Source organism: Panicum virgatum, chromosome 5K (assembly GCF_016808335.1).
Source record: "Panicum virgatum strain AP13 chromosome 5K, P.virgatum_v5, whole genome shotgun sequence".
NCBI lineage: Eukaryota > Viridiplantae > Streptophyta > Magnoliopsida > Poales > Poaceae > Panicum > Panicum virgatum.
The window spans coordinates 56,050,786-56,075,447 of NC_053140.1; the positions used below are offsets into that span (position 1 = coordinate 56,050,786).

Sequence of the window (24,662 nt, forward strand, 5' to 3'; positions counted from 1 at the left end):
TGTTGCCAAATTCTGTCGGGGCCAGTTGCCATAATCTTTATGAAGCAGTGCTTTGGAAAGAATATTGTAACAATGTATGGCATTTCATTACAAGCGCCTAACCTCATCAAGTCGTCATTACGAACCAATTCCAAATTACACAGGTCACAGACACGAAGTGTTCATTTTCCTCCACTGAAATAATATTTTTCTTGCTATATAGTATATATATCATACCATACGTCGAAGCAAACAATTAGCAGTTACAGCAGTACAGTCATCAAGATCTACGGACACACCATATTTACAACACAGCCACTCGCTGGCTGAAACACTTGTACGGGTGTAAGACACTTCGAAGGGTCTGCTCTGGTTCAGTTTGGTTAGAAAAAGTGTATCCACATAATATATTGTGGGAGTTTCATCTCTTTACAGGCATGGAAAACATTAAGAAACTAGAAAGGTTAGTGGCAAAACTAATGTTTAGCCTGTACTGTTTCTTTACCAACAAGATCTAGAACTAACAACACTACAAGTCTACAAACCAGACAACAATTAGTTTCTGGCACAGTGAGAATCAAATTCATCTGATTGAGGTCTATCACAAGTCATCAGATTGAGACAGCAAGATCCTTCAGCTGAACCCATCCAAATGCGCATCTATCTCGGATTTTCTGAATCTCCATCAGTGCCAAGTTAATGGTTTGGCCTACTGCTGCAAACTCTTTCTCGAATGGGAGCCTAGCCTTCTGGTCCAGCTGCATCCACAGCAGTAATATAACATCAGCACTACTCGCTTTGGATTAGAAAGTTAAACCAAAAACTGGGTGCTTAGGTTGATGTGTAACCTTATCAAGGCACCGCGTTGCATCAAGTACATAGCAAAAGTAGGACAGTTGCCTGTATAGATCCACCTCCGTGTACTGTTAAACACACAGGTTAGCATTAGACACAACTTGCTCAAATGAGCACATTCAAGGCTCAAGCAGAGTGTTGACAGAACCTGTCTTACTAGGCGACCATTGCAACGTGGGTAGTTAGGGCAGATGGTTCCTCTCTCGGAATCCCCCATAACTCTAAGATTTACACCGTGAGTCAAGTATTTGCAGCCCTCATCATCACACTGGCAAAAAGGCACAGCCAACAGGTCAGGCCGTCAGGAATAACAATAAATAGGTTTTGAACAATATAGAAGTTCCAAACTAAAACACTTACCATCAGCAAACCTTTATAATACATGTTGATGAAATTATCAGCCTGTCTTTTCATCTACACATGGGCGACACTAGGTTCAGTTTTTCATCAACTTAAATTATAGGCCATTCAATATCAATCAATAATAACCTGGTTGGCGAGCACAGGAGGGGAAAGTCTGGAGTCATCAACATTATCTGGGCATCTTGGGCACCGTATTCGGCGCCAGAAATTAGCAGTAGCATCTTTTGCTTCATCCGAATCTGATACACTTGTAGAACTTGCACTAGTAATCAGACTAGATACAGGGGGGCAGTCGAAGGTACCGGAACAGCTTGGACATGATAAACGCAGTGGCTCACAACCACGGTATCTGTCATTATTACACAAAATTATTTTACTAGTTCAATATTGCAAAAATAAGTTAACTGTAATTAACTGAAATGGATATCCTAGAGGCCTACCTCTCATCTTCATCATCTATTACTGATAGCAGCATGGTAGATGTATCTTGATTGCTAGAATCAGTCAATCTTGACTGGAACTAATCCACAAAATAAGAAGGATCAACAAACACCATAGAAAAAAAAATGAATTCAACCATTAAGATATCCATGAATCAACAGAAAATAAGCACCTTGGATGAATCAAGTCCAAGACATTCAGCAAGACGGGCTGGGCTAGTACCCTGAATGGAAGCACAGAGACGAGAAACAACAGGATGAATCTGCAAAAGCAATTTAAAGTCAGAAACACTATATATAATACAGCATAAGGAAAGATAGACACACTTTTTTCAAAAAAGAAAAACATATGACAATGGGTAAGAACCTGTTGTGATAAATAATAGTCGATGTCAATCATATACTTGTCAGGATCTCTTTTTAACTCCTCAGGATGTCTAGCTCTTTGAGCTATCCCCCCAGAATGTGTATTTTCTGAATCCTGCTCAGAATGGATACATACATGATGAGATTTCTTTTTCCCTGAAAATTACATTTCAGGTCCACAGAAAGTTCTTCCTATTTGCAGATTACATCCTCCATTTATCCAGATTCTTATGGTACGAAGCAATGTTTCAAAATGTTGGTTCATCAAGGAATCAAGAATGTACATATTTAATATTCGAGTCTGCTACTATTTTGGTTATGTGCAAAAGCTTGTGGGTGCAAATTGCAAATGTCATGAGAAGCATGTCTTATACCTTCTTGTAAATTTGATGTGATTTAGTGCTTTCTAGGTTTGTAATGTACGCATGGTGAAATGGGAGTGCCAATCAGTGCCATATCACAGGCTAATAATCACAATATTTTTTATGTAGTATGATGATTTAGTGGCACTGCAAAACATAAAGAACAGCATAGTACCTGCTGAGAGCAAATTATATAAGGAACCGTATCACCAGCAGAGCAACCAGAGTAACCATTTTGCCTCAGTCTCAAAGCAACCTGAGGAAATCCAACATAAATATTACAGTTGTCAGATAATGAGTTCTCTGGCTTGCCCAACAAAATCAAGAATAAAAGAAACAAAAGATAGGCAACTCTTGCCTGGACATGAGGCTGATTTTTAGCATCTGGATAATCTTGTGGTGCTTTCGTCAAACTCTTTGTTATAACATATTTTTCAAGCTCTATTTGACCACTTCTCATTTGCTCTTGCACCTGAACATAGTCTCACTCAGTAGTCAGTAGATTATAACACAAAACTAAATATAAACAAACCAATTAAGTCAGATTCATTGCAGGGCACCAGCATTTTCCTAATGAATGATTCATATCAATAGATAATTTGAAAATTGAGGAGGTAGTAGGCTCTTAACCTGGACAAGAGAGCTATGAATTGACTCAACAACATCATCACATGTCCTACAGAGACAATTTTCACAAAGATGAGACACGAAAAATATCATGAGCAAAATTTAAATTTAAATGCTTACCCTCCAGACAAAATTTGATTTAGGCAAAAATCTCCAATTTCTTTTGACAGCAAACTCCAATCACGTCTGACCATGTCAAGTCCTTTGCGTTCAATGTTCTGTATCGAACATGTTAAAACAACTCTTCCAGTTCTACAACATTACATAAAAATTTATAATAAGCACAAACCTCTCGTAAGCTGCCATCTAGTGCCACTTTAATAGCAGCATACTTCTTCTTTTTAAGAAGTAACATTCTTTTGTATATGCCATCAAGATCAATCTCCAGACAACGGTACTTCTTGTTCACCTGCATCAAAGCATTCTTGTTAAGATCATGGTTCTTCAGTTTGCACATTTTATAATTGATAGAATATTAAACGCTGCCCTTTTCTGAACTGCTAAAATTAACATAGGCACCTCAAACATAAAAATCTAACATCCAGAATCTTACCTCCTGAATGACCTTTCCAGCAATTGTTTTTGCCTTGGAGATGTCATCAAGTCCAGTATGTATCATAATGGAGTCTGTGTCACCGTAAATAACCTGTCCGTTACAATCAAAAATATTAAATACAAGCAACTTATTAAAAAGAAATCTGTTCATTCTTTAATGGACTGGATTTTCAGGAGACAACTTCAACTCTTTTGGGCAGTGGATGTAGAATTAAGAAATATCTTCAAAGAGAGAACACTAAGGAATGTGTACACAGCATGTTTCTTTAGCTTCAGAAAGTGTATGCGGTGCATTTTGGAACTCGCACAAGGAGCGAACCATGTAATGTGGACAGTGAGATATGAATTATATCAGTGATTAAAATCTACAAGATAGCACTTTTTTAGTTTATCACTGTAGGAAAGAATATTAAAAGACCCATAAGCTTATGACACAACTTATCTCTAGAAGTTGTCATGTAATACCCTTTGAAAAAAATATAATTACAGGCCAAGAATGTTTTATAATGAAAGCTCAATTATTCATCATTGAATTGAATGGGCTGTGATATTTGACAAGCATACAGGTTCCAGCATGAAGGAAAACAGAACTTGGGATGTGTAAATTCCAATATCTAGTATCTACAAAGTTATTCTTTGCCATGACCCTCATAAAGCAATTTCAGTTTTCAGAATGTCTGTTTACTACAGAGAGTCAGAGACCCCAAGGACATAGCAATTGCATACCTCCAAATTTAAGTTATTCTGAACCAGATCAACAGTGTTCTGCAAGATCTCTCTTCCCTGAAAGAGGCGTCATGGGATATATTAATCACAACATAACAGTTATAAGTTTGCTAATAACTTCTGTGAGAGAGCAAAACTTGTTCTCACTTGCAGTGTAATAAGCTCAGCAAGTGGTTTCGCATAAAACCTGGAATTGGAAAAGCCCAAGCAACCATACATGCTAAGGCATAAGCATTAAACAGCAAGTCAGAACTCATTGATCATACTGAAGGAATGCAAGTGGAAATATTTATCTTTGTAGTTTGTATAGACAATCCTTACCTATTTGCAGTAAGCTTCAATGCTTGCTGTTGAATATCAAACTGCTGTCTTTTAAGACCAGAAACAGTTTTCAGCCATGATTTAACCATTCTTCTCCTCTCCACCAAACTCCTCAGCAACTGAGTTGTTAGCCACAATTGCAAACACAGATATGAGAGAAAAATATAAAATCTTGTTTACCCAAAAGCAATAACAACTCTCAATCTCAATGGCACATCCATCCAAATACCTCAGGTAAAACACCAGTAGCTTTTGAAGCTGGTAAGCTAGGAACACTGCCATCAGAAGAACGCTCAACAGTGGTAAAGCAGATGTTGTATTCCTGGAGACACAGAATACAAAGCCATTAGTGAACACAGAACAAAACATTGAATATCTGGTGATCTTAAACTTTATGGAGAGCAAACAAAAAGTTATAGAAGCTGAGAGTGTTCATTTACCTGAATTATTGAAGGGTAAAGACTGTTGAAGTCCAGAAGTAGAACATACTTGTCATACAGACCCTTCTTAGGCTCCAAAACCAAGCCACCAGCATATGAAGGTCCTTTTCTGGCTTTACCTTGATCACCATTACGCGACTCTTCATCAACAGAAGGATCAGCACCATCATCAGCATTTGCACCCTCAGTATCAGCATTCATTTTTCGTTTTGTGGAGTTCATCTCTTTGTTGCGTGCAAACTTATCAGGTACAATAAATTTTTTTGCATGGAACGAGTGCAATAGTAGATATTCTACCCTCTGAGCCCTAGCACCCTACAGGAATTTCATAAGAGATAATGTCAGAACTGCACAGTGATGTGGTTCACTAGACTATGCATGATAATAATTACTATACCTGGAGCGTTTTCCCCCACAGGTTACCACTAATGTTGGTCAGTTGACGTGTCAACGGCAGAACACTCAAGTGAAACATGAGCTCCAAAGAAAGCCATGCATCAGTCTCACCATATTCAACCTAGTTGAGTTTGGCATTTCAGTTTATAGATTTTGAGAAATATAGAAGTTCAAAAACAGCAGCACAATGTTTAGTTTGGATGAAATTACCAATTTCAGAAGTTCTCCCGAAGACTGGAACATTGGAGGTATATCATGTGGAGAAACCTCTCTTCTGTCCTTTTTCAATTGTGTTTCTGCAAGTTGTGTCAATGAATAACTCACCTGCATAGCAAAAATAGATTGAACTGCTGAATCTGGTAGCTGAAACTATACCAAAAAAAATTGAATGGACAGTTGGCTTCCACTATGTAAAGAACTACTGCACTGCTAGTTACCTCCTTCAGAAGGTCGCGAGAGCATAAATAGGTATCACAGAGAAGACGACCAGCAATACAGGACATAATTCCTGGACTTGCCCCAGAACCATATAATGTGTTTCCTTTGGTAAGCCTGGGCATTACTGATCGCCTGAGACGACCAATCTTGGACCACATGCTACTTGACACCTTGCAAGTCTGGAATAATCATTGGATAAAAATGACAGTCAGCAATATAATGTTGTTCTCTTGAACCCCTCTGGTATTAACCCTGACTATTATATAAACAAAGCTCGTCCAAATTTCACAAACTCAATAAGAGTAGTGTGCTATAGGTTGAATATCAGAACCATTATAACATGTAACAATAAAAAATACCTGAGCACGGTGTAGAAGGACATCTAGGTCGAATCCTGAAATGTTGTGCCCCACAAGTACGTCGCAATCAAGTTTGGTAAGCTCAATCATCAAGCGATTTAATAACGCACGTTCACTGGAAAAGGAGTAGAACAATTAAACAATGCATTCTTCAGAGATGGAAGTCCTTCAAATGAACGGGTAATATATATAGAAAAAGGCAGTACCCACCTGCTTTCTAATGCCAGCACGCTGCTACCAGCCTTCTGGTTTCTATCAGAAGCTTCCTTAGCAAGGCCTATAGGAAATATGCTACCTTCAAGCTTGCACATAACAGTAAAATGGCTGAGCATTCCCCGTTTCTGCCAATCTTCCGGACGCATTGGACTATCAATCTGAAATTGACCCCCAAAAAAAAACAAAAGGTTGCAAGACATGAGGGTTTCCTTCTTTTGATAACCTTAGGCACATGTAAGGCTATTGCAATGGAGCTTGGAAGTGTGCCATTTTGTCTATAAAACAATCAATTCACATAGACATGGATAACCATTCACTTGGCACCTCATCACAAAAGTACCCAAACTTGTAAATCAAATGCTAGAAAAATATATTTTCCAACACCAAATGAACAGTGTACCTTCACCCGGTGGCAGCATATGACAGATGCTGACACAATCTCATGCACATTGTGTTTCTCATTTATGATAGTTTTGAGATTGACTGCGGCAACTACAACAGGAGGAACTTCTAGGGATGTACTTGTCGTCAAAACAGATATGTCCTTTGGGCAATCAACTGCAACTTCAAATTTACACCAGCTGACCTGTGGTAGAGTCAAAAGGCACCATTGATTATACAACACAATAGATAATTAGGAAAAGGAGCTATTAACCAACTGCTACGGAACACAACCCAGAGTAACAGAACAGGATGAAGTCAAGGACATACCCGCTGAGTTGATGGCCGTGTCACAAATTTGGAAACTGACAGCCATGAAGGCCCCTTGATCTTCCTTTTGATGAGAAACAATTCAAGTGCACTGCAAAGATGCAAAGATCAGCATCTAAAATAGGCATAAAAATACACAGGGAACTATCCTGTATAATCCATGTCAAATAATGCAAAGTTATGGATCGTACCTATTGTTTGTCCCAAGCAGCGCATGGAAATGTTCACCTCTGAGGTCCGCTGGTAGGAGGGGATCCTAAGAAAATTTGTACAACATAAGTAATGCAATTGAAGACTTGAATGGTTGGGTAAGAGACACATGCACACTGTAGTTAACATGTTGTGAAATTAAAAAGTAAGAAAGAAAACAATTTAGTCATGAACTGAGGGATTTTATTACAACATTGGACCTGTTTCCTTAGGAAATAACTCCTGAACATTCCTAGAGCAATACCCTTAAGTTACCGGCTCACTGCCCAACCAAACATGCAAACCAAGAGTGTATCATTTTACCAAATTTACCATATCATTTTTCCATTAAAAAGTTTAGGCTATTCCAACCTAAGAGATCATATCTGACATGAACGATGAATACCTAGATGTCAACTATTGAAAACTGGCCGGCAATTGCAAATTTCTATCGTAGAACTTCTCATTGATTCATCATTAGGTCGTTTTCACTTTTCACACTGCTATAAACGTGCAACATATATCCCCCAGTTCAAGACAGTTGATGAGTGGAGCCCACAAATATCAAATCAGTCTCCAACTTCTAGAATATACTTACCAGCTGCCAAAGCCAGACTTTAAAAAATAAGGGCCCATTATATCTTATTAGATCGTATTTGTTATTTCATAGGTTCATCCTATGTATGCTACAATATTACAAAATATAAATATGACTTGGATCAAAGTCAATACAAAAATATGGATTCTTATAGTTCCAAAAAAAAAATCCTTCAAAAAAAATAGTTCCAGAAAATTTCAGGAGTGCTTTATGGAAATATTCAGTATTTGTATGCTACAACATTACATCATTAATGTCATTTAGTTACACAGATCTAACATGTCTTTATTTCCCAACAAGAGATTGATCAACCAGCTATGGTCGATACTCGATACTAGTCACCTTTGTTGATCATACATTGTCTTCACTCCCGGCAGTCAAATATGCAACCGCAATAACATTTATACAAACAAAAAAAGGTTTACAAACCTTGTATGGGTAATTGATTTTCAGGACATACTGTTCTCCATTTGGTAAATCAGTCCTCTCAAATGCATAGTTCCTCTACGACATGGCAAATATGATAGATTAGATCAGAATAGGGGAAATGAAAGAGCCTTTGCTGTGTGCGTGTGCAAGTACTAACCTTGACTGGAGTCATTACGAAATTTGACACATTGAGGTCTGAAAGTTTATCAGCTATTTCACTCTTTAATCCGGATGCCAACTCCTGGTAACAGAAGGTATGATATGCTTAGAGTAGTGCTGCAAGTTCAAGTATATTTTCAACATAAACAATCATTCTCACGTGCAAAGTTGCTCTAAGAGATGGCAGAAAATCAGAATTTGTAGACTTCTTCTCTAGCACTGATATGGACTCCCTTGGGAACACTGAATGGTTCGGAATAGCATAGATGCATCTCTGAATATCTTTTACAATGACACAGCAACTATGGAACCGCTTGCCAACTTCAACCTAGAACAGAAAAGCAGACTGTCAGATAAAAGGAATAGCCCAGTACCTGGAGATGAAGGCATGTCTCATCTCATGATAATAATCTGTACAAGAACACTGCTTCCTCCAATTATTAATGTAGGTCGATCAATGTTTGCCTTAAGCATAATCTTTTCAAATTTGACCGTCCATATTTAAAAGTTTAATTTACGGTAAACCTAGATTTATATTTGTGACCAGAGAAAGTAGTTAAAAATCAGTCGCCTAGGCCCTAGGCATCACTCTCCCGCCTAGGGGCTAGGCTTTAACTGTCATAATATACAGCACAGCAATTATATTTCAGATACTTGACCAAAGCCTCGAAATATTTTCTTTGAGAACATTGCCTGATTAGCAGTTTATGATAGTTATCATTGGAATCTTATTCCACACTCATACTTTTGTTAAAGATGTTATGGAATACTATTGGACTACGGAATTAATGCTAAAACACATCAAGGAGTTAAGCAGTGTTCTGGTTTGACTATAGGCTTTACAGTGTGCGACTATCAGCTAAAGACAGTCTATAGTTTTTTCACGTATGCGCAAGGGCTATTTTCATATTGCATTAAGGAGAAAAGGACAAAGAACAAGCTATCTGTCAGGCATCAGCAACTAAAAAACTGTAGTCTTACGGATAATCTACAAAAATATTTGTAAATGAGATTCAGTGTTGGAATGCTTTTACCTTCCCAAATAAATACACTGTGCCTGAATTAGCACCAAATGGTTCCTCATATGCATCCAATATATAGAATGGCAGTGCTCCATCCTTCAGCTCAAACTCTGAGCTTTCATCCACATTTGCATTACCATCAGCAGCCACCCCTCCTTCACCTCCTGCATTCTCTCCATCCCCACATACCTTCATCCACCCTGCTGTTGCACTGGTCATACCACCATTTCTGTCCTGCTCTGGCTTAATCTTTGCATTGAGGCGGTGCACCTTCTCTACCTTCACTTCCCCATTAGCATCCTGCTTCAGTTCTTCTGAGCTCTCATTCTTGACAACTAACTGAGCACTAGAACCAGCAGCTTCTTCCAATTTGGTGTCCATCTCAGCATCCGGCTTCAATTCCACGACCATATCATTTCCATGATCCGAAACCCCATCAGTTTCAAATCCACTGTCCGATTTGACCACAGTTTCAGCATCTACAACAACCTTTTCCGAGTTGATGCGGGCAATCATTGGAGGAGGAGCCTGCGGGGCACAAACCCTACCGATCCGCCGCCGCCTCTCCTCGCGGTCGTTCTCGTCGGGCGCGAATTCGGCGAGGACGTCGTCCACGATGCTGTCGACGGCCAGAGCGGAGCCCTTGGCGCGGTCGCTGCCGGGCTTCTTAAACACCGAGGAGGTGAACATAGAAGAGATGCGCTGCTTGCCCATCATGGCGGCGGCCGCGGAGAGAGACGCCGCCGCTGCGGACTGCTGCGCCGGGCGCTTGGCCTGGGGAGGGCGCGGCTGCTTCCGCTTGCGGCGGGCGCCGTCCTCGCCGTCGGATCCCTCGTCGGAGGAGGAGGGGAGGGCGCGGTGGGTCCAATCCTCCTCGCGACCATCCTCGGCGTAGCCGAGCCCGTCGTCGTCGATAATGAACTCGCCGGCTTCCTTGCGGCGGCGGGCGACGAGCGCGGCGTAATCCTCCTCGGCGACGGTGTCGTAGATCGGGGCGTCGACCTTCACCTGGACGGCGGCGGCGGCTCGGGCGCTACCATCGCGGATGGCGCGGAGGCGCTCGAGCGCGGCGGACCGCGCCACCGCCTCAGCGCCCCTGGTTCGCGTGCGGCGGCCGGAGCCGCCGGCGTCGCCGGATGCGTCCTCCATGGCCTCTCTCTTCTCTCTCTGGCGCGCGCACAAATTCGATGTGGACCGCGGAATCTGCCAAAGGGTGGAGAGTTTTTTCTTCTTTATTGAAATGCAGAGGGTGGCTTTGGCGGGAAGGTGTTCGAGCATTTGGCGCGCTGGGATTCAGGGGTCTAGGGTTTGCCTCTCCATGGATCCATCGAGCAGGGCCGAAGAAATCGGGGGATTCGCCGATTGGCCTTCCCTTCGTTTGGGGGCGAAGAAATGGGCTGCAGCTTACCTGTGCTCCCATTGGCCCACCTTGAATCAGGCCACATTGAAATGGGGCCTCCACTGAATCCCACTGGCCCACGCAAATCGGGATGCGTTGGATTTGCGTGGAAGGAATCGTTCTCATGGGCTGTAGCTTAGCTGCGCTCAACCAGCTGCCGGCTTCTGCGTTTTCCAGTGGAGCAAGTTCATCCAGGGAAACGGAGACAAATGTAGCTTTGGATGGAGGGATGCCGGCGATGCATCCTCGGATAGCGGATACAGCCAATCCGATTAAGACGATGTGCCGTCTGTCCTTGCAGCTGTGACGTTAGAACCAATGTACACAGCACGACGCGTATTAAAAAAAAGGAAAAAGCTATAAGAGCTGCCATTTGCAGGTACGAAGAACACACGATCACGAATTGTGATGTTGCAGAGAAGCCTGTCAACATGGCGCACGGTCCATCGCACGCACGTCGGTCTCTACCGCTGCTACCACTTCTCATCCACGCGTGCCTCCTCCTCCGCGCTCCGGCGGCCGTGCGCGCCGAGCGGACGGGCTACATTGTCCACATGGACAAGTCGGCCATGCCGGCGCACCACGCCGACCACCGCGACTGGTACGCCGCCGCCGTCGCATTTGTAACCGACGCTTCCGCGGACGGGCGCGCCGAGCCACAGCTCCTCTACACTTACGACGAGGCGCTCCACGGCTTCGTGGCGACCTTATCCGCCTCCGAGCTCCGCACCCTCCGCGCCACGCCGGGCTTCGTCTCGGCGTACCCGGACCGCCGCGCCACGACGCTTCACGACACCACGCATTCCATGGAGTTCCTTGGTCTCAACTCCGCCAGCGGGCTGTGGCCGGCGGCCAAGTTCGGCGAGGGCGTCATCATCGGCATGATCGACACCGGGGTGTGGCCCGAGAGCGCGAGCTTCAACGACGCCGACATGCCCCCGGTCCCGTCCCGGTGGCGCGGCACGTGCGAGCCGGGCGTCCAGTTCACGCCCTCCCTGTGCAACCGGAAGCTCATCGGAGCGCGCTACTTCAACAAGGGCCTGGTCGCCGCGAACCCGAGCATCAAAATCTCCATGAACTCGACGCGCGACATGAACGGCCACGGCACGCACACGTCCTCCACGGCAGGAGGCAGCCCGGTGCCGTGCGCGTCCTACTTCGGGTACGGGCGCGGCACGGCGCGCGGCGTTGCCCCACGCGCCCACGTCGCCATGTACAAGGTCAGCTGGCCCGGGGGGCGGTACGCGTCCGACGTGCTGGCCGGCATGGACGCGGCCATCGCGGACGGCGTCGACATCATCTCCATCTCCAGCGGCTTCAACGGCGTGCCGCTGTACGAGGACCCCGTGGCGATCGCCGCCTTCGCCGCCATGGAGCGCGGCATCCTCGTGTCGGCCTCTGCAGGAAATAATGGGCCGCGCCCCGGCACCCTGCACAACGGCATCCCGTGGCTTCTCACCGTCGCGGCCGGCACGGTGAATCGGAAGATGTTTGCCGGCACGGTGTACTACGACGACATGCGAGGTAGCATCGGCGGCGTCACCACGTACCCGGAGAACGCTTGGATAGTGTACACGAGGTTGGTGTACAACGACATCGTATCAGCGTGCGACTCAAAAGAGGCGTTGGCGAATTCAACGACCGCTATAGTTGTGTGCCGCAACACGGGGGATCTGGTTGAGCAGCTGAATACAGTCGCGGAGGCCGGGGTCGCCGGAGCCATCTTCATCTCAGACGATGCCGATTACCATGACTCCATGCCTCTCCCGGCTGTTATTATCAGCCCAGAAGACGCACCAGCGCTGCTGAGCTACATCAACTCCAGCACGGTCCCAACGGCCGCCATGAAGTTCCAGCAGACGATCCTCGGCGCACGGCCGGCGCCGGTGGTCACCTCCTTCTCATCTCGGGGACCGTCGCCGAGCTACGCCGGCGTGCTCAAACCAGACATCCTGGCACCAGGAGACCACATCCTCGCGTCCGTGGCGCCGGTGCGCCCGTTCGCGATGGTAGGCCAAACACAACTGACCAGCAACTTCCTGGTCGCGTCCGGGACGTCGATGGCTTGCCCGCACGCCAGCGGCGTCGCGGCGCTGCTGCGTGGGGTGCACCCGGACTGGAGCCCGGCCATGATCAAGTCGGCGATAATGACCACGGCGACCGCGACCGACAACACGAACAATCCGATCACGGCTGCTGGCGATGGGAACGCAACCGTCGCGAGCCCCCTGGACATGGGCTCAGGCCATGTCGACCCCAACGCTGCCATGGACCCGGGGCTGGTGTTCGATGCCGGGCCGGAGGACTTCGTCGCGCTCCTCTGCGGCGCCAACTACACCACCGCCCAGATCATGGCGATCACGAGGTCGTCGACGGCGTACAACTGTTCCTCCGCGTCCAGCGACGTGAACTACCCATCCTTCGTCGCGATCTTCGGCGCGAACGCCACCTCCGGCGACATGCGGTTCAAAAGGACGGTGACCAACGTCGGGGCTGCCACCGCGGCGTACCGTGCGGCTTGGGTGTCGCCGAGCAACGTCGAGGTGGCTGTGTCGCCGGGGACGCTGAAGTTCAGCACGGTGGGGCAGACGGCGACGTTCGAGGTGGTTATCAAGCTCTCGGCGCCCACCGGCGGCGAGCCTGCTTTCGGGGCCGTAGTTTGGGCCGATGTCAGTGGCAAGTACAGGGTGAGGACTCCTTACGTGGTACTTTAGTTTTGCTGTTTTCCGAAACCCCTTTTTCCTACTCCTATGTGCACAGCATGGCTGCGTACGTCCAGTGTTCATAAAAATATCACTCTACGATCCTGTTGCTGGCATTGTTCTTGGAATCTTGCCTGTCAGCACTACTATGAGAAACATCTAGACTGTCTAGAGGCCAAAAGGGTTTGGTGCTACTGTCCTTGGTGATTAATGGCTGTCCGCATGGCACGGGCCCGATACCATCGAAACAGTTGAGCAACGAGGCAGGGCAGCTTTCAGTTAGCCTGAAAGAACGGCCCAGGGACAGGTAATTCTTCCCCTGAATCCTGTGGCCGTTCCAAACATATTATGAACATGCAATGTAAAGTGTCAAACGTGACATTACAGAAGTATCAGATTCTAGGTAAGGTGCCTGGCAACCCTGGGGCTATCTCTTTTCGTTCAGACCAGCAAGACTTGAATCAGATTCTAGGTGTCTCTGTACTTCCCTTTATCCACCTTTTTAATTTCCTGAACTTCTGTATTTCCGTTTGTTTGAATGGAAATGAGCATGCCTTGATCTGGAAAAAAAAAAGAGGTCTATGGTGTTGCATTTGTGTGGCCATCTAAAGATAAATCATACACTTCTACTCTTAAATCGATTCACAAAATCGGCAGGAATAAAAGTTTACTTTGATGTATCCAAGTGTGATAAGATATTTGATGAATTGTATTAGTATGGATACATTAAAATGTCTCATACTCCACTCCTGCTTGATGAGTTGAAATGGCGAGCCTTTTGCGAATGGCATTATTCTTTTTCACATGCGACTAAATGATTGCAATGTATTACGCTGGCAGGTTCAATGGGCAACTTTGACTTTACATGAAATGCAGGTTGATGCCACCAATGACTGCATAAAGAAACTCTAAAGATAGTTGTAACACGTAGTAATTATTATGAAGTTCATATTGACCCATCAATAAATCTTAGAAGTTAGAGAAACATTTTTTAATAAAACTTGGCACTGCAATGTTGAGAGTTTACTTCTTTTTATAGAATGGAAAGATCTACTTGTATCTTGCTAATCATGCCCTTCCAAACTGGTGAATTGACACAAAAGTATCCCTTTATAACTATGGTTGCAGAAGTGAAGTACTTTGCACTGGACATTACAAAAGGATGAACAGAAAGCTTACCAGTCCTAAATAAGTGTACAGCAGAATGTCAAAACACCTTAATCTCTTGATAAGATATGGATATTTAATCCCTTCTGATAATAAAATCTATCATCTTGCAATACATCAGAAGTATTCCATGTTCCAAGATTTTAAGACATCAACAAACTGCTACTACATTAAAGCCTGTAGCTTGTCCAGCCCGTGAGCAAACATCCATTCCATGTCACAGATAACTATAACTTGAATATAGAGGATGTTTGGTCCTCCTTTGGCCAAAACACATATCAAGGGACACCAATGTCAGAAACACAGCTCCAAGCAGGAGATTTCTCCATGTTCATTCCAATCATGGAGCTTCTGATGTCCTCAACTTTGGCCCATCTACCACTTCCAGCATGGACATTACTGAACACCACATGGTAGCCAACATTATCAGGTTCCAACTCCACAAGTTTCTGTGCTGCAAAAGCTGCAAGCTTAGAGTTTGAGTGCATTCTGCATGACGCAAGGAGAGCACCCCATATTCTGCCATCTGGCTTAACATTCATGTCAATGATCACTTGCAGAGCCTCCTCTAGATTACCTGAGCGGCCAAGAACATCTACCATACAGGTATAGTGTCCTAGATCAGGTGGAAGTCTGAATGTTTTTGTCATGCAATCAAACAACTCGCGAGCTTCACTTACAAGACCTGAATGACTACACGCTGACAGCAAGCTAAGGAAGGTCACTCCATTTGGCTCTATTCCTTCTTCTAGCATCTGATTAAACAATGTCAGAGCTTCCTTACCATGACCATGGATTGTGAATGCTTCAATCATTGAACTCCATGTGACTATATCTTTATGAAGGATTTTTGTAAAGCATCTTTTTGCCAGAAGAATGTACCCACATTTAGCATAGAGTCTAACAATCGATGTCTCCAAGGCACAACTCTTATATTCTGCAGCATAATTGTTTCTTATGATATATCCATGGGTTGCTTTACCAAACTTTAAAGCACCAATTTCAGTGTAACAGATTACGAGTCCTCGGAGCACGTCAGCACTGGGAAAGCAGAAAGTGTCCATCATTCTCTCAAACAGATGGATTGCGTCTAAGAACATTCCATGGTGGATAAAGGCCCAGAGCATGGCTGACCATAGGCAGCTACTCCCCCCCTTGAATTGCTCAAACAACTGAACTGATGACATCAATTCACCACATTTAGCGTAGAAATCCACAAATGATGCTACCAAGACTGTGTCCATGAGGCCACTTCTAACTGCAAAGGAATGCAGCTTCTTGCCTTGCAGAAGAAACCTGTGCTTGGCAAATGCAGCAACAACGGAAGTTAAGGTCTCACAGCTTGGACACACTTCCTCTGCCCTCATCCTTTCATACATATCAGTGACTTTAGAAATGTTCCCCTCTGAAGAATACTCCGAGATTATAATGTTCCACGAAACCAAATCTCTTCTGGGAGACTGCTCAAACAACATAGCTGCATCCTCCAAGCTGGCTGTCCAGCTCAAGTGTGTCAACATCGAGTTGAGAACTAGGAAATCACCTGCCCACCCACTTTTCACAGCGTAGCAGTGCAACTGCCTACCGCCGATAGCGTCCCTCATGTCCGTGCATGCCCGGAGGACTACAGAAAGCGTCACTGCACTGGGTTCGCAGTCGCCGTTCGTCCTCATCGCCGTCACTAGCTGGGATACCTCCAGCGGGTCCCAGGCACCAGCATATGCGGACACAAGCGTGGTCCATGAAACCACGTCCCGCACGCGCATTTCGTCGAACACCTGGTTCGCGGGCGCCACCAGGCCGTGCCGCGTGTAGGCCTCCAGCAGCGTGTTGCAGAAGTAGACGTTTCCGCCGAAGCCGGCCCGGATGCCGAAGCAGTGAGCGGTGCCGACGAAGCCGGGGAGGGACGCCGCAGCTCGGTTGAGGAGTGGGAGCGTGAAGGCGTCCGGGCGGGCGCCGGTCTGGAGCATGGCGGCGAAGGCGGAGACAGCCTCCGTGGGGTGGCCGGACTCGAGGCGTCGCCGGATGGCGGCGTGGCATCGGGCGGTGGCCGAGGAGAGTGGTGGGTTGCGGAGCAGAGCGGCCAGGGTAGAAAGTGTCCGACGAAATGTGGTACTAGAAATGTTGGCGCGTTGCCGCTTGACCAGGGTGTGGCTGTGCAGATGGCTCCCATATTTTCTGTCTCCTGTGGTGAATTGAGGTAGCTGTGAGATGGATAACTTCAGCTTCTTCTCTGTTTTTTATTTTCTGTCTCCTATGGTGAATTGAGGTAGCTGTGAGATGGATACGTACGTCAGCTTCTTCTCTGTTTTTTTTATCTTGATTTTGAGGTATCTTGTGGTGTTTGTCTAATCGCCAAAAGGAGCCGTAACACCATTGTTTTTTTGCCGATTCCATGTGGACAGCCTGGTTCATAGAAGATTAAGAGCCAATTCTCTCAATGCCATTAAAATTTTAGCCAATCCCTTGATTGCCATTGACCCTACATGTCATAGACACACAAAAAAAATAGTTGAGCAAGAGGCAGGGCAGTTTTCAGTTAGCCTGAGAGAGGCCCAGGGCAGGTAATTCTTCCCCTGAATCCTGCGGCTGTTCCAAACAGATTATGAACATGCAATGTAAAATGTCAAACGTGACATTACAAAAGTATGAGGCCAGGCCATTGACTGGAAAAACGGAGAGCGCAATTGGACAAAATTTCTTAATCCTACCATCTGGTGTCTAGTTACTTCATTACGACGTAGTAAAATATTGCTCCAAGAGCTCCTGCCGATTCCACCATTTGGTACGGACTACGGCTAATCTTTTTTTTTTTGAACCATGACTACGCCTAATCTGACCTCTCAAATATTCTGTACACGTTCTAACTGTACATGACAAACAACACGATGCTCGAAGCTGAACGGATCATGAACTGCTGATACCGTTCTTTGAAGTGACATAACTTCCACCACGTTCCACAGTCAGGGGTTCTGATTGCCCCGAAGCTGTTGCAGGGAGTGTCTTGGTGCTGCTTCCGGCACCCTCGCCCTCATATGGCAACACGACCACAGGGGCAGCATGTATTGATTCCCACCGTTCCTTCAAGAAGTTCATGAAGGCTCTCACCATTTCCCTCCGGAATTCTAGCTCCCTTGTGAAGAGATCAAACGTAAAGAATGCAAGAACATATTTGAAAGGAAAAACAAGAAGAACAGCTGAGGATGCTAGGAGAACAAGCGCCACCTGTGTCGTCACCTGCCATATGACCAGCAAATACTTAGGGAAAGATATCAACATATCCATTATCTCACAGCTTGTCACAAATGTACCCACTAACAGAATTCATTTTATCTTACCTCAGGTTGGCCAGCTAAAATGATTGTGCGGATTTTCAATAGAGAGACATTCAGGTTCTGGAGATAATTTTCCACTGATGCCATTGCCTCTTTAAGGGCTAGGATCTTCTGAATTGTGTTTGAAGGCGGTTGATCCCTAATTGTTACTTTGCCGAAAGATCTACCTAGCCGTCCTTGTTCTTTCAACCCTTTCACGGCAAGCATGGAAAGGGCCATCATCATCAAGGTGAATGGAAATACATAAGAAAGCATATCCCTACAAGTTGAAGTAAGGTATAGATGTGAAGAGAACGATCCCATTCTAGTATGATCTTAAAAGGCATGACAACATAATTAAAACAAAATGACCATAGAATATGTGAAAAATATGATTCGCTCACAACTTCTTTTAACAAACAAAAACTCACTCTCCATATGTCTAGAATAGGAATATTATGAAAGATAAGGAAAGGATATTTCATTAACTTGACATCATTTATAATTAGGGGTGCAAATGGATAACCCTTAGGCATGGTTATTATGGCGTCGCCTCCCGCGTGGGCGCGCCCCATCCCAGCAGCACGCAAAATCGAGAGATTGGGAGGGAAAGAGAGTAGAGAGAGGAAGAGAAGAGGGCGGCGGCAGCAGCACCTGGAATTCAGCGGCGCGCCGCCTCCATCCAGCCATTGCTGCTCCTTCCACGCCGCCTATTCGAGGCTCTTGCTTGCTGCACGGCCTCTGACTTCCGCTCCGCCGATTTGCCCCTCCGATTGGGCCTCTGATCCGCCGATTTGCCCCTCCGATTGGGCCTCTGATCCGCCGATTTGCCCCTTCGATTGGATCTCCGCCTGTCGATCCGCCCCTCCGATTGGACCTCCGCCCGTCGATCTGCACTTCCGCCCTCTGCCCCCATCGATTCGTGGATGCTTCCTCTGCTCCGCCTCCATGCTAGCATCCTTCATGTTGGCTCACAAGTACACTCTTCTCTCCCTCCTTTGCTCCTCCTTCACCTTCTTCCTCTGCTCTGAATCTTTTGGACTTGGACATACTGTGGTGATGTCCGCTTGTGCTTGTGCACTACTTGCCTCTAGCTTGTGGTGCTGGTTGTTCGTGCTAGCCTGCTAGGTGCTGATGGTCAGTCCAGTGCTGCTCTGTTCTGCTTGCTATATAGTCACAAGCTGCTACATGGATCAAGCCAGCAAGCAAAGCTGGAAAGAGGAGGATCACTAGTACATATGCTCCAGAATTGGCAGCAAAAAGGTACGCATCAGTGTGTTTTTGTGCTGCTCCATTGGAGATTAGGATATGAATATGGCGTCGCCTCGCCGCGCGCCTTATTCGCCTAGGCGTCTGGAAGGGGGTAGGGTAGGTCGCCGCGCCTCGCCTTACCGCCATAAAAACCATGCCCTTAGGGCACCTCCAACCCTATTTAGTTCAAAATATTTAGTTTTTCAAAATGGAATCTCATTTTGGAGAAGTAGTACAAAATTTTGAACTAAAAAGGGTTGGAGGTGCCCCTAAGGGTCACCCATTGGCACCCCTATTTATAATAGAACGACTAGCAAAGCTACTGTATGATTGTCATGAATATTTGTTATTACCCATGATGAATTAATATTCAATTTAATAATAGTGACCAAGAAAAAACACATAACAAAGTCTTACCTGAAAATAACAGTATGGACTAATAGTAGGCAACAAATGGTTGAACGTGGGTTCTCCCAGCGTTGCAGTCTCTTGAAATTTTCAGCCATAATTGCAAAAGGAAGCATAAGTTCCTGATTCAAGAAAAAAGGGTTAATGTTGAAAAAATAGTTTAGCATGTTTTGATTTGTGTAAAAATCAAGAAATCACTTGTAGGATGCAGAGGGACATTTTTTTCCTTTACAAAGTAAAATTAATAGGTGTTTCAACTGATTATCAGTGATAAAATAAAATAAATATATATGTTTTCGGAAATCAATCAAACATGTTTGAATACTTCACACATGACGCAGCATGACAAAAATGTGAGAAATGTTAAGAGACCTTTTCAAAGAATCATATGGTTTTTGCACGCTACACAACTGGGTGAAAGCCAAATACCTTGAAGAGGTCAATGTTGCTTGGAATACCTTCAATTGTAGCAGCAACTATTGTTGCCTGTGTCCTTTCAACTACTTTGCTCTTCTCTTTACAGTTAACCATTGCCTTTTCTACAAGGTTTTTATCAGCTACAACTAAAGATTTACTCAATATTACACCATGCTTGATAGAAGAATTTCTCCAAAAGTTGGCTGAGTGGCTGGATGCCCAGCTGGGAGAAGTCATCCACTTGCGTAAGTACACACTACCATCTATGTCATAAACATGTGCATGACCGCTAGATGGCTCCTCTGAAGATCTATGCCATTGAGGTGACCTGTGATTTGCAGATTTTGCCTTTGTGATTAAAGGCCCACCCCAAAATTTCACTGCTAGTGTCTGAAGAACAACATCACCAAATGGTGCATTGGACAAATAATAGAACTGCACTAGCTTAGCTGGATCCTCGTGTAATCTCCGTATGAACTGCAGAGACTGAAGCCTTGCAATACTGTTTGCTGCGCTGCTAACAGCTCTTTTCCTGCCTTTGTGGGCACCATACACATGATGAATTGCTGGATCATTATCACCTGGACCATATTGGTGAATGAATCCATAAACTGAAATAATTTCACTGATGAAGGCAAGCCATACATCTCGTCTTGTCTCTCCGCTAAAATCAACAAATTCTAATGTCCATTCATCTGATCTGCTAGCAGTAAACTAGTTAGCTTCAGAGTTGAGATCAAACTAAGCACGTGATATTATACAACACTCTGTAGAACTAACTGAAACTGCTTAAGGTGCTTGCTCACACAGTGAAATTATCAACAGATCTTACCTGAACAGGTAAAAGTCTAAAAGATCACATAAAATTCATCCGAACAAGTACTAAGGCGACCTCTGGTCTTGTGAAGTGATTGCCACTTCTGATTGCATTGGATTCCTCATATACACAAATGATAAAGCTAAATACGTTTTCCTTTAAAGACATTGTTTATGACTTAACAGCACCAAAAAGCAAGCACGTATAGAAGTGATCACTACTTCACTAAGCACACACCGGAGCCCTATGATTCTACTATCAAGCTACATGAGCACGGAAAATTGACATTCCAAGAGTAGTAAATGAACGGGTACTTACGTTGAACCAGAAGAAACTGTGACAGCAGAGTCAAACAGTTTTGACCCAAATGGTCCAACCTTCGCCTTTTCAACCCTTGAATTCTGATCCGTAAGGTCAAGCCTCATTGGTTTCTTGGTACCTGACAGTCCAATGGCCTGCCAGTATCAATAAGAAGGTGGAGAACTTGAGGTTGCTCTTAAATATTAAATAGCATCTAGTAGAGTGATCAAAGAAATGCTAGTACAAAATATCACGCCAAACACAGACATTTCAGGCACAAAGACCCACCTCAAAATATAGCGCCTTGTCTGTTAAGGTAAGGTTTCCAGGCCATGCAATATTTTCCTCCCATTTTAGAACAGGTCTTTTTTTACTAGAGCCTATGCATAGAACTTGCTCGTCAGACAAAAAATTATCTCCCATTTGATGTGTCTGCCTGCCATGATGAACCCTATTAATTGCACATAGCACTGTTATTAACGAACAGAACTCCAATATTCAGCACAAAAGCTTAACATGAAGACAGAGTAGAGATGAATTCACATTACAATTAGGTGGCGGAATTGTATAAACCTAAACAACTGATCTTATCTAGCAAAATTAAAGGAGCCATAATATAATGATAAGACAATGCCATGACAAAATAGTCTCATAAGCACCAACATATACTAATCTCTGAATGATCAAGATTTCTTTTGGTCTAAGTTACAGGTGAAGCTATGGATGGACGTGAAGAAATAGATGATATGGTTAGTATCCTAACCTAAACTGAAATAAATCTCCTATTATGATCGATAAATGCTCCAGTTTTCATATTAATATATGCTGAGGCAGCCTTACTTCAAAAGTTCAGCAAGATATGTTGTCCACAGATCAAATGAAAGTCCCTTTTCTGCACCAACAAGAGCCCTAAAGAGATAGTGAGCTGTTGAAACATCAGCAACACCTGCAACAGCAGGAGCAATTCGGACAAAGGCATCTTCTCCGACAAGTCTTCCCTAACATTTTAAAATATCTAATTCAGAATCTATTATTTACTCCAGCAAAGAGAGAAAATAGAGGAACAAGTTATCACCAGTACAGAATAGTTGTCTAGTGAGGAAAGTTGACTGTCGTCTTCTTTATATGGTTCTTCCCAAGCAAGCATAGTCACAAAGACAAGCTTTTGAAAGGCAAGCGCCTGTAGACATTTGAAAACTATAAATTTAAAGTATAAGCACATATGGAAAGTTTAACTAAGCTAGTTGAGTGCAAAATCAGCAGAGAGCATCATTATGGTCTGTCACAAGCCAATCCTAAGTGGCTTTTATTATTTGCAAACTTATCAGACGAAAAATGGAACATGATTACAGTCTTCCACAAAAAAGTGCTGAATCAGCAACTAATTTTACCTTCAAGTTTGAATGGAAGTCAGAGTTTTCTCGTGACAAGTACCGGAAGCAGGTATACTCAACCAGGCTTCGAGCATCATTGTGCAGATGTTTGGGAGCAAGTGCTTCAAATATTCTCTGCACCTGCTTCCCCGTCAACCCATTCAACCTAACAGAAAAATCATGTCTGAATGAAGATCAAACCAACAGAAAGATGCTTTAGCTCTGGCCTATTCAAAAGGCCTAAATCACACATATGCTCTCTTAAACATGCTGCTTTACTTGGCTCATGTTGGGCTTCAACTCTACGTACCCAAACTTGCTTGGGACTAAAAAGCGTTGTTTGTTGTCTGGTCACTTAAACATGCTAAATTAATTAATTATTCAATACCCAAGTGCATTGTAAATGTAAAATGAAATGTAATAAAATGATACGGCTGTACGTGATAAAAATGAAATGTTTGGCCTCCTGAACATGCTGGATTAATCATCCTAACTCAAATTCATCTACATAAAGTACCTCTAGAGCGAAACTGCAAAAGGTTAAAGCTACCTCATACCTGCTAACCCTTGTTCACTAGATAGCACCACAGGGACCCGGACCTATCACAATCTACTGGCTGATTTAACACCAAATTGGCCCACAGCTAAAAGTCGTACCACATTGTCATCAAGGATCAAACAACTCTCGAACATATAGAAATGGGTAAATCACGTCAAATAGTAGATAATTGATTAGCCCCAATATCATGAGACAGTGTCTGATTAAGCTTGTCTAGTAGCTCTAGTCAATGCGTAGATCCGCAGGCACAGAGGAGACCAATTGACCTCACCTGGCGAACTGCTCGATGGAGACGATTGCGTCCAGCGAGAGCCAGCCCTGAGCCACCCGTGGCTCCACGGTGACCTCCGGCACGACAACGAGCGCCTGCTCCTCCACCGCCACCTCCTTCCGCTGCTTCTTCTTCCCAGCCTCAGGGTCCTCCTTCTGACTCGCCCTCTCCCGCGCCACGTGCGCCGCATCGGCGATCGCGCCCCGCGCCCCGGACATCCACGACCGCACCCGCTCCCGCACCGCATCTGCAGAGGAAGCACAAACCGTGGCGGCGGAGATCAGCGACAGAAAACAGAATCACCCGGCGCCCAGCGTGTGGTCTGGGCTCCGGGTAGCGGGCAAGCGGGGGCAAGCGTTCACCTGTGTCGACATCGGGGAGCTTCCACTTGGAACTGAGGGCGAGCACTGGCCGGGCCCGACGCCGGCAGCCGGCGAGGCGGCGGCGCGGGAGGGGCAGGAAGCGAGGGGGCTGGAGCTGCAGCATAGCGGGGCGGGGCGGTGGCGTCGATCGAGTGCGTTTAGTGGTGGGGAGCTGAGTGCCGTGAACCTTCCCTCGATTTCATCGGGTCTGTTTGTTTGTTTAATTAGGGGTACTAAATAAATAAATAAAGTTAATTTACAAAACTAACTCCAGATCCTTACGCTACTTCGCGAGACGAACCTAATGAGCCATTTGACCCTTCGCGAGACGAATCTAATGAGCCATTTGACCGCACGATTAGAGGATGATTACTGTAGCATCACTGTAGCCAATCATCAATTAATTACTATCATTAGATTCGTCGTGAAAAATTACACTCATCCGTGAAAAAATTTTGCAAATAAATTTTATTTAGTACTCTATGCATGTAAGATTTTTTTCTCGGAAATCATGTGCGATAGGTATGATAGGGAAATCAAACAGAGCGTGAGAGAGATGAGAACAGGAGAGCAGGACGAACCATGTGCCCAGTGGGCAGTGGCTACTGATTTGGGTTTAATACGGCGCGTGTGGGCCCTAGCTACGAGATGGGAAATGGCCCATTTGTTCTGTAGCGAGCGCCGGCCGTTATTCAGACTTGAGCGTTTTTTTAGCTGGGCTAGCTTAGAAATTCTAGCATAATAGCACATAGGCCCAATACAGAGCCCAGC

At 44.9% G+C, this 24,662-nt stretch overlaps 4 protein-coding genes across 7 annotated transcripts; 1 reads left to right on the forward strand and 3 right to left on the reverse strand.

Moving 5' to 3' along the window:
- Positions 1 to 175: 175 nt before the first annotated feature.
- On the reverse strand, positions 176 to 10,947 carry LOC120708791 (DNA polymerase alpha catalytic subunit). 2 transcript variants are annotated; one of them, XM_039994204.1, is made up of 31 exons: positions 9,564 to 10,947; positions 8,690 to 8,857; positions 8,528 to 8,611; positions 8,371 to 8,445; positions 7,346 to 7,410; positions 7,155 to 7,245; positions 6,844 to 7,029; positions 6,438 to 6,601; positions 6,228 to 6,342; positions 5,868 to 6,047; positions 5,641 to 5,754; positions 5,432 to 5,551; positions 5,035 to 5,349; positions 4,824 to 4,916; positions 4,595 to 4,713; positions 4,421 to 4,493; positions 4,274 to 4,330; positions 3,546 to 3,638; positions 3,282 to 3,401; positions 3,113 to 3,210; positions 2,996 to 3,041; positions 2,724 to 2,837; positions 2,541 to 2,621; positions 2,005 to 2,118; positions 1,811 to 1,900; positions 1,638 to 1,717; positions 1,324 to 1,546; positions 1,195 to 1,248; positions 983 to 1,102; positions 828 to 902; positions 176 to 737 (listed from the first exon to the last, which is right to left on the reverse strand). In XM_039994204.1, exons 1-31 carry the CDS (start codon positions 10,827 to 10,829, stop codon positions 591 to 593), a joined length of 4,740 nt encoding a protein of 1,579 aa, XP_039850138.1. In that variant the 5' UTR covers positions 10,830 to 10,947; the 3' UTR covers positions 176 to 590. The 2 variants fall into 2 exon arrangements, with proteins under 2 accessions (XP_039850138.1, XP_039850137.1); XM_039994203.1 differs by having other exon boundaries at positions 1,638 to 1,711; positions 9,564 to 10,928.
- Positions 10,948 to 11,381: 434 nt separating this feature from the next.
- On the forward strand, positions 11,382 to 14,145 carry LOC120710273 (subtilisin-like protease SBT3). Its single transcript, XM_039995911.1, has one exon. The coding sequence runs from the start codon at positions 11,382 to 11,384 to the stop codon at positions 13,662 to 13,664; it is 2,283 nt and encodes a 760-aa protein (XP_039851845.1). The 3' UTR covers positions 13,665 to 14,145.
- A 952-nt stretch (positions 14,146 to 15,097) lies between these two features.
- LOC120710274 (pentatricopeptide repeat-containing protein At3g24000, mitochondrial-like) lies at positions 15,098 to 16,789 on the reverse strand. The gene is made up of 2 exons (XM_039995912.1): positions 16,363 to 16,789; positions 15,098 to 15,396 (listed from the first exon to the last, which is right to left on the reverse strand). The coding sequence occupies exons 1-2, from the start codon at positions 16,787 to 16,789 to the stop codon at positions 15,098 to 15,100; spliced, it is 726 nt and encodes a 241-aa protein (XP_039851846.1).
- Positions 16,790 to 17,396: 607 nt separating this feature from the next.
- On the reverse strand, positions 17,397 to 24,114 carry LOC120708792. 3 transcript variants are annotated; one of them, XM_039994205.1, is made up of 11 exons: positions 23,892 to 24,114; positions 23,530 to 23,776; positions 22,718 to 22,865; positions 22,402 to 22,506; positions 22,167 to 22,324; positions 21,615 to 21,777; positions 21,345 to 21,481; positions 20,222 to 20,909; positions 19,802 to 19,914; positions 18,158 to 18,413; positions 17,397 to 18,056 (listed from the first exon to the last, which is right to left on the reverse strand). In XM_039994205.1, exons 1-11 carry the CDS (start codon positions 24,013 to 24,015, stop codon positions 17,727 to 17,729), a joined length of 2,469 nt encoding a protein of 822 aa, XP_039850139.1. In that variant the 5' UTR covers positions 24,016 to 24,114; the 3' UTR covers positions 17,397 to 17,726. The 3 variants fall into 3 exon arrangements, with proteins under 3 accessions (XP_039850139.1, XP_039850140.1, XP_039850141.1); XM_039994206.1 differs by having other exon boundaries at positions 17,601 to 18,056; positions 21,615 to 21,762; positions 23,892 to 24,110; XM_039994207.1 differs by lacking the exons at positions 17,397 to 18,056; positions 18,158 to 18,413 and adding an exon at positions 19,281 to 19,561 and having other exon boundaries at positions 23,892 to 24,110.
- Between the last annotated feature and the right edge of the window lie 548 nt (positions 24,115 to 24,662).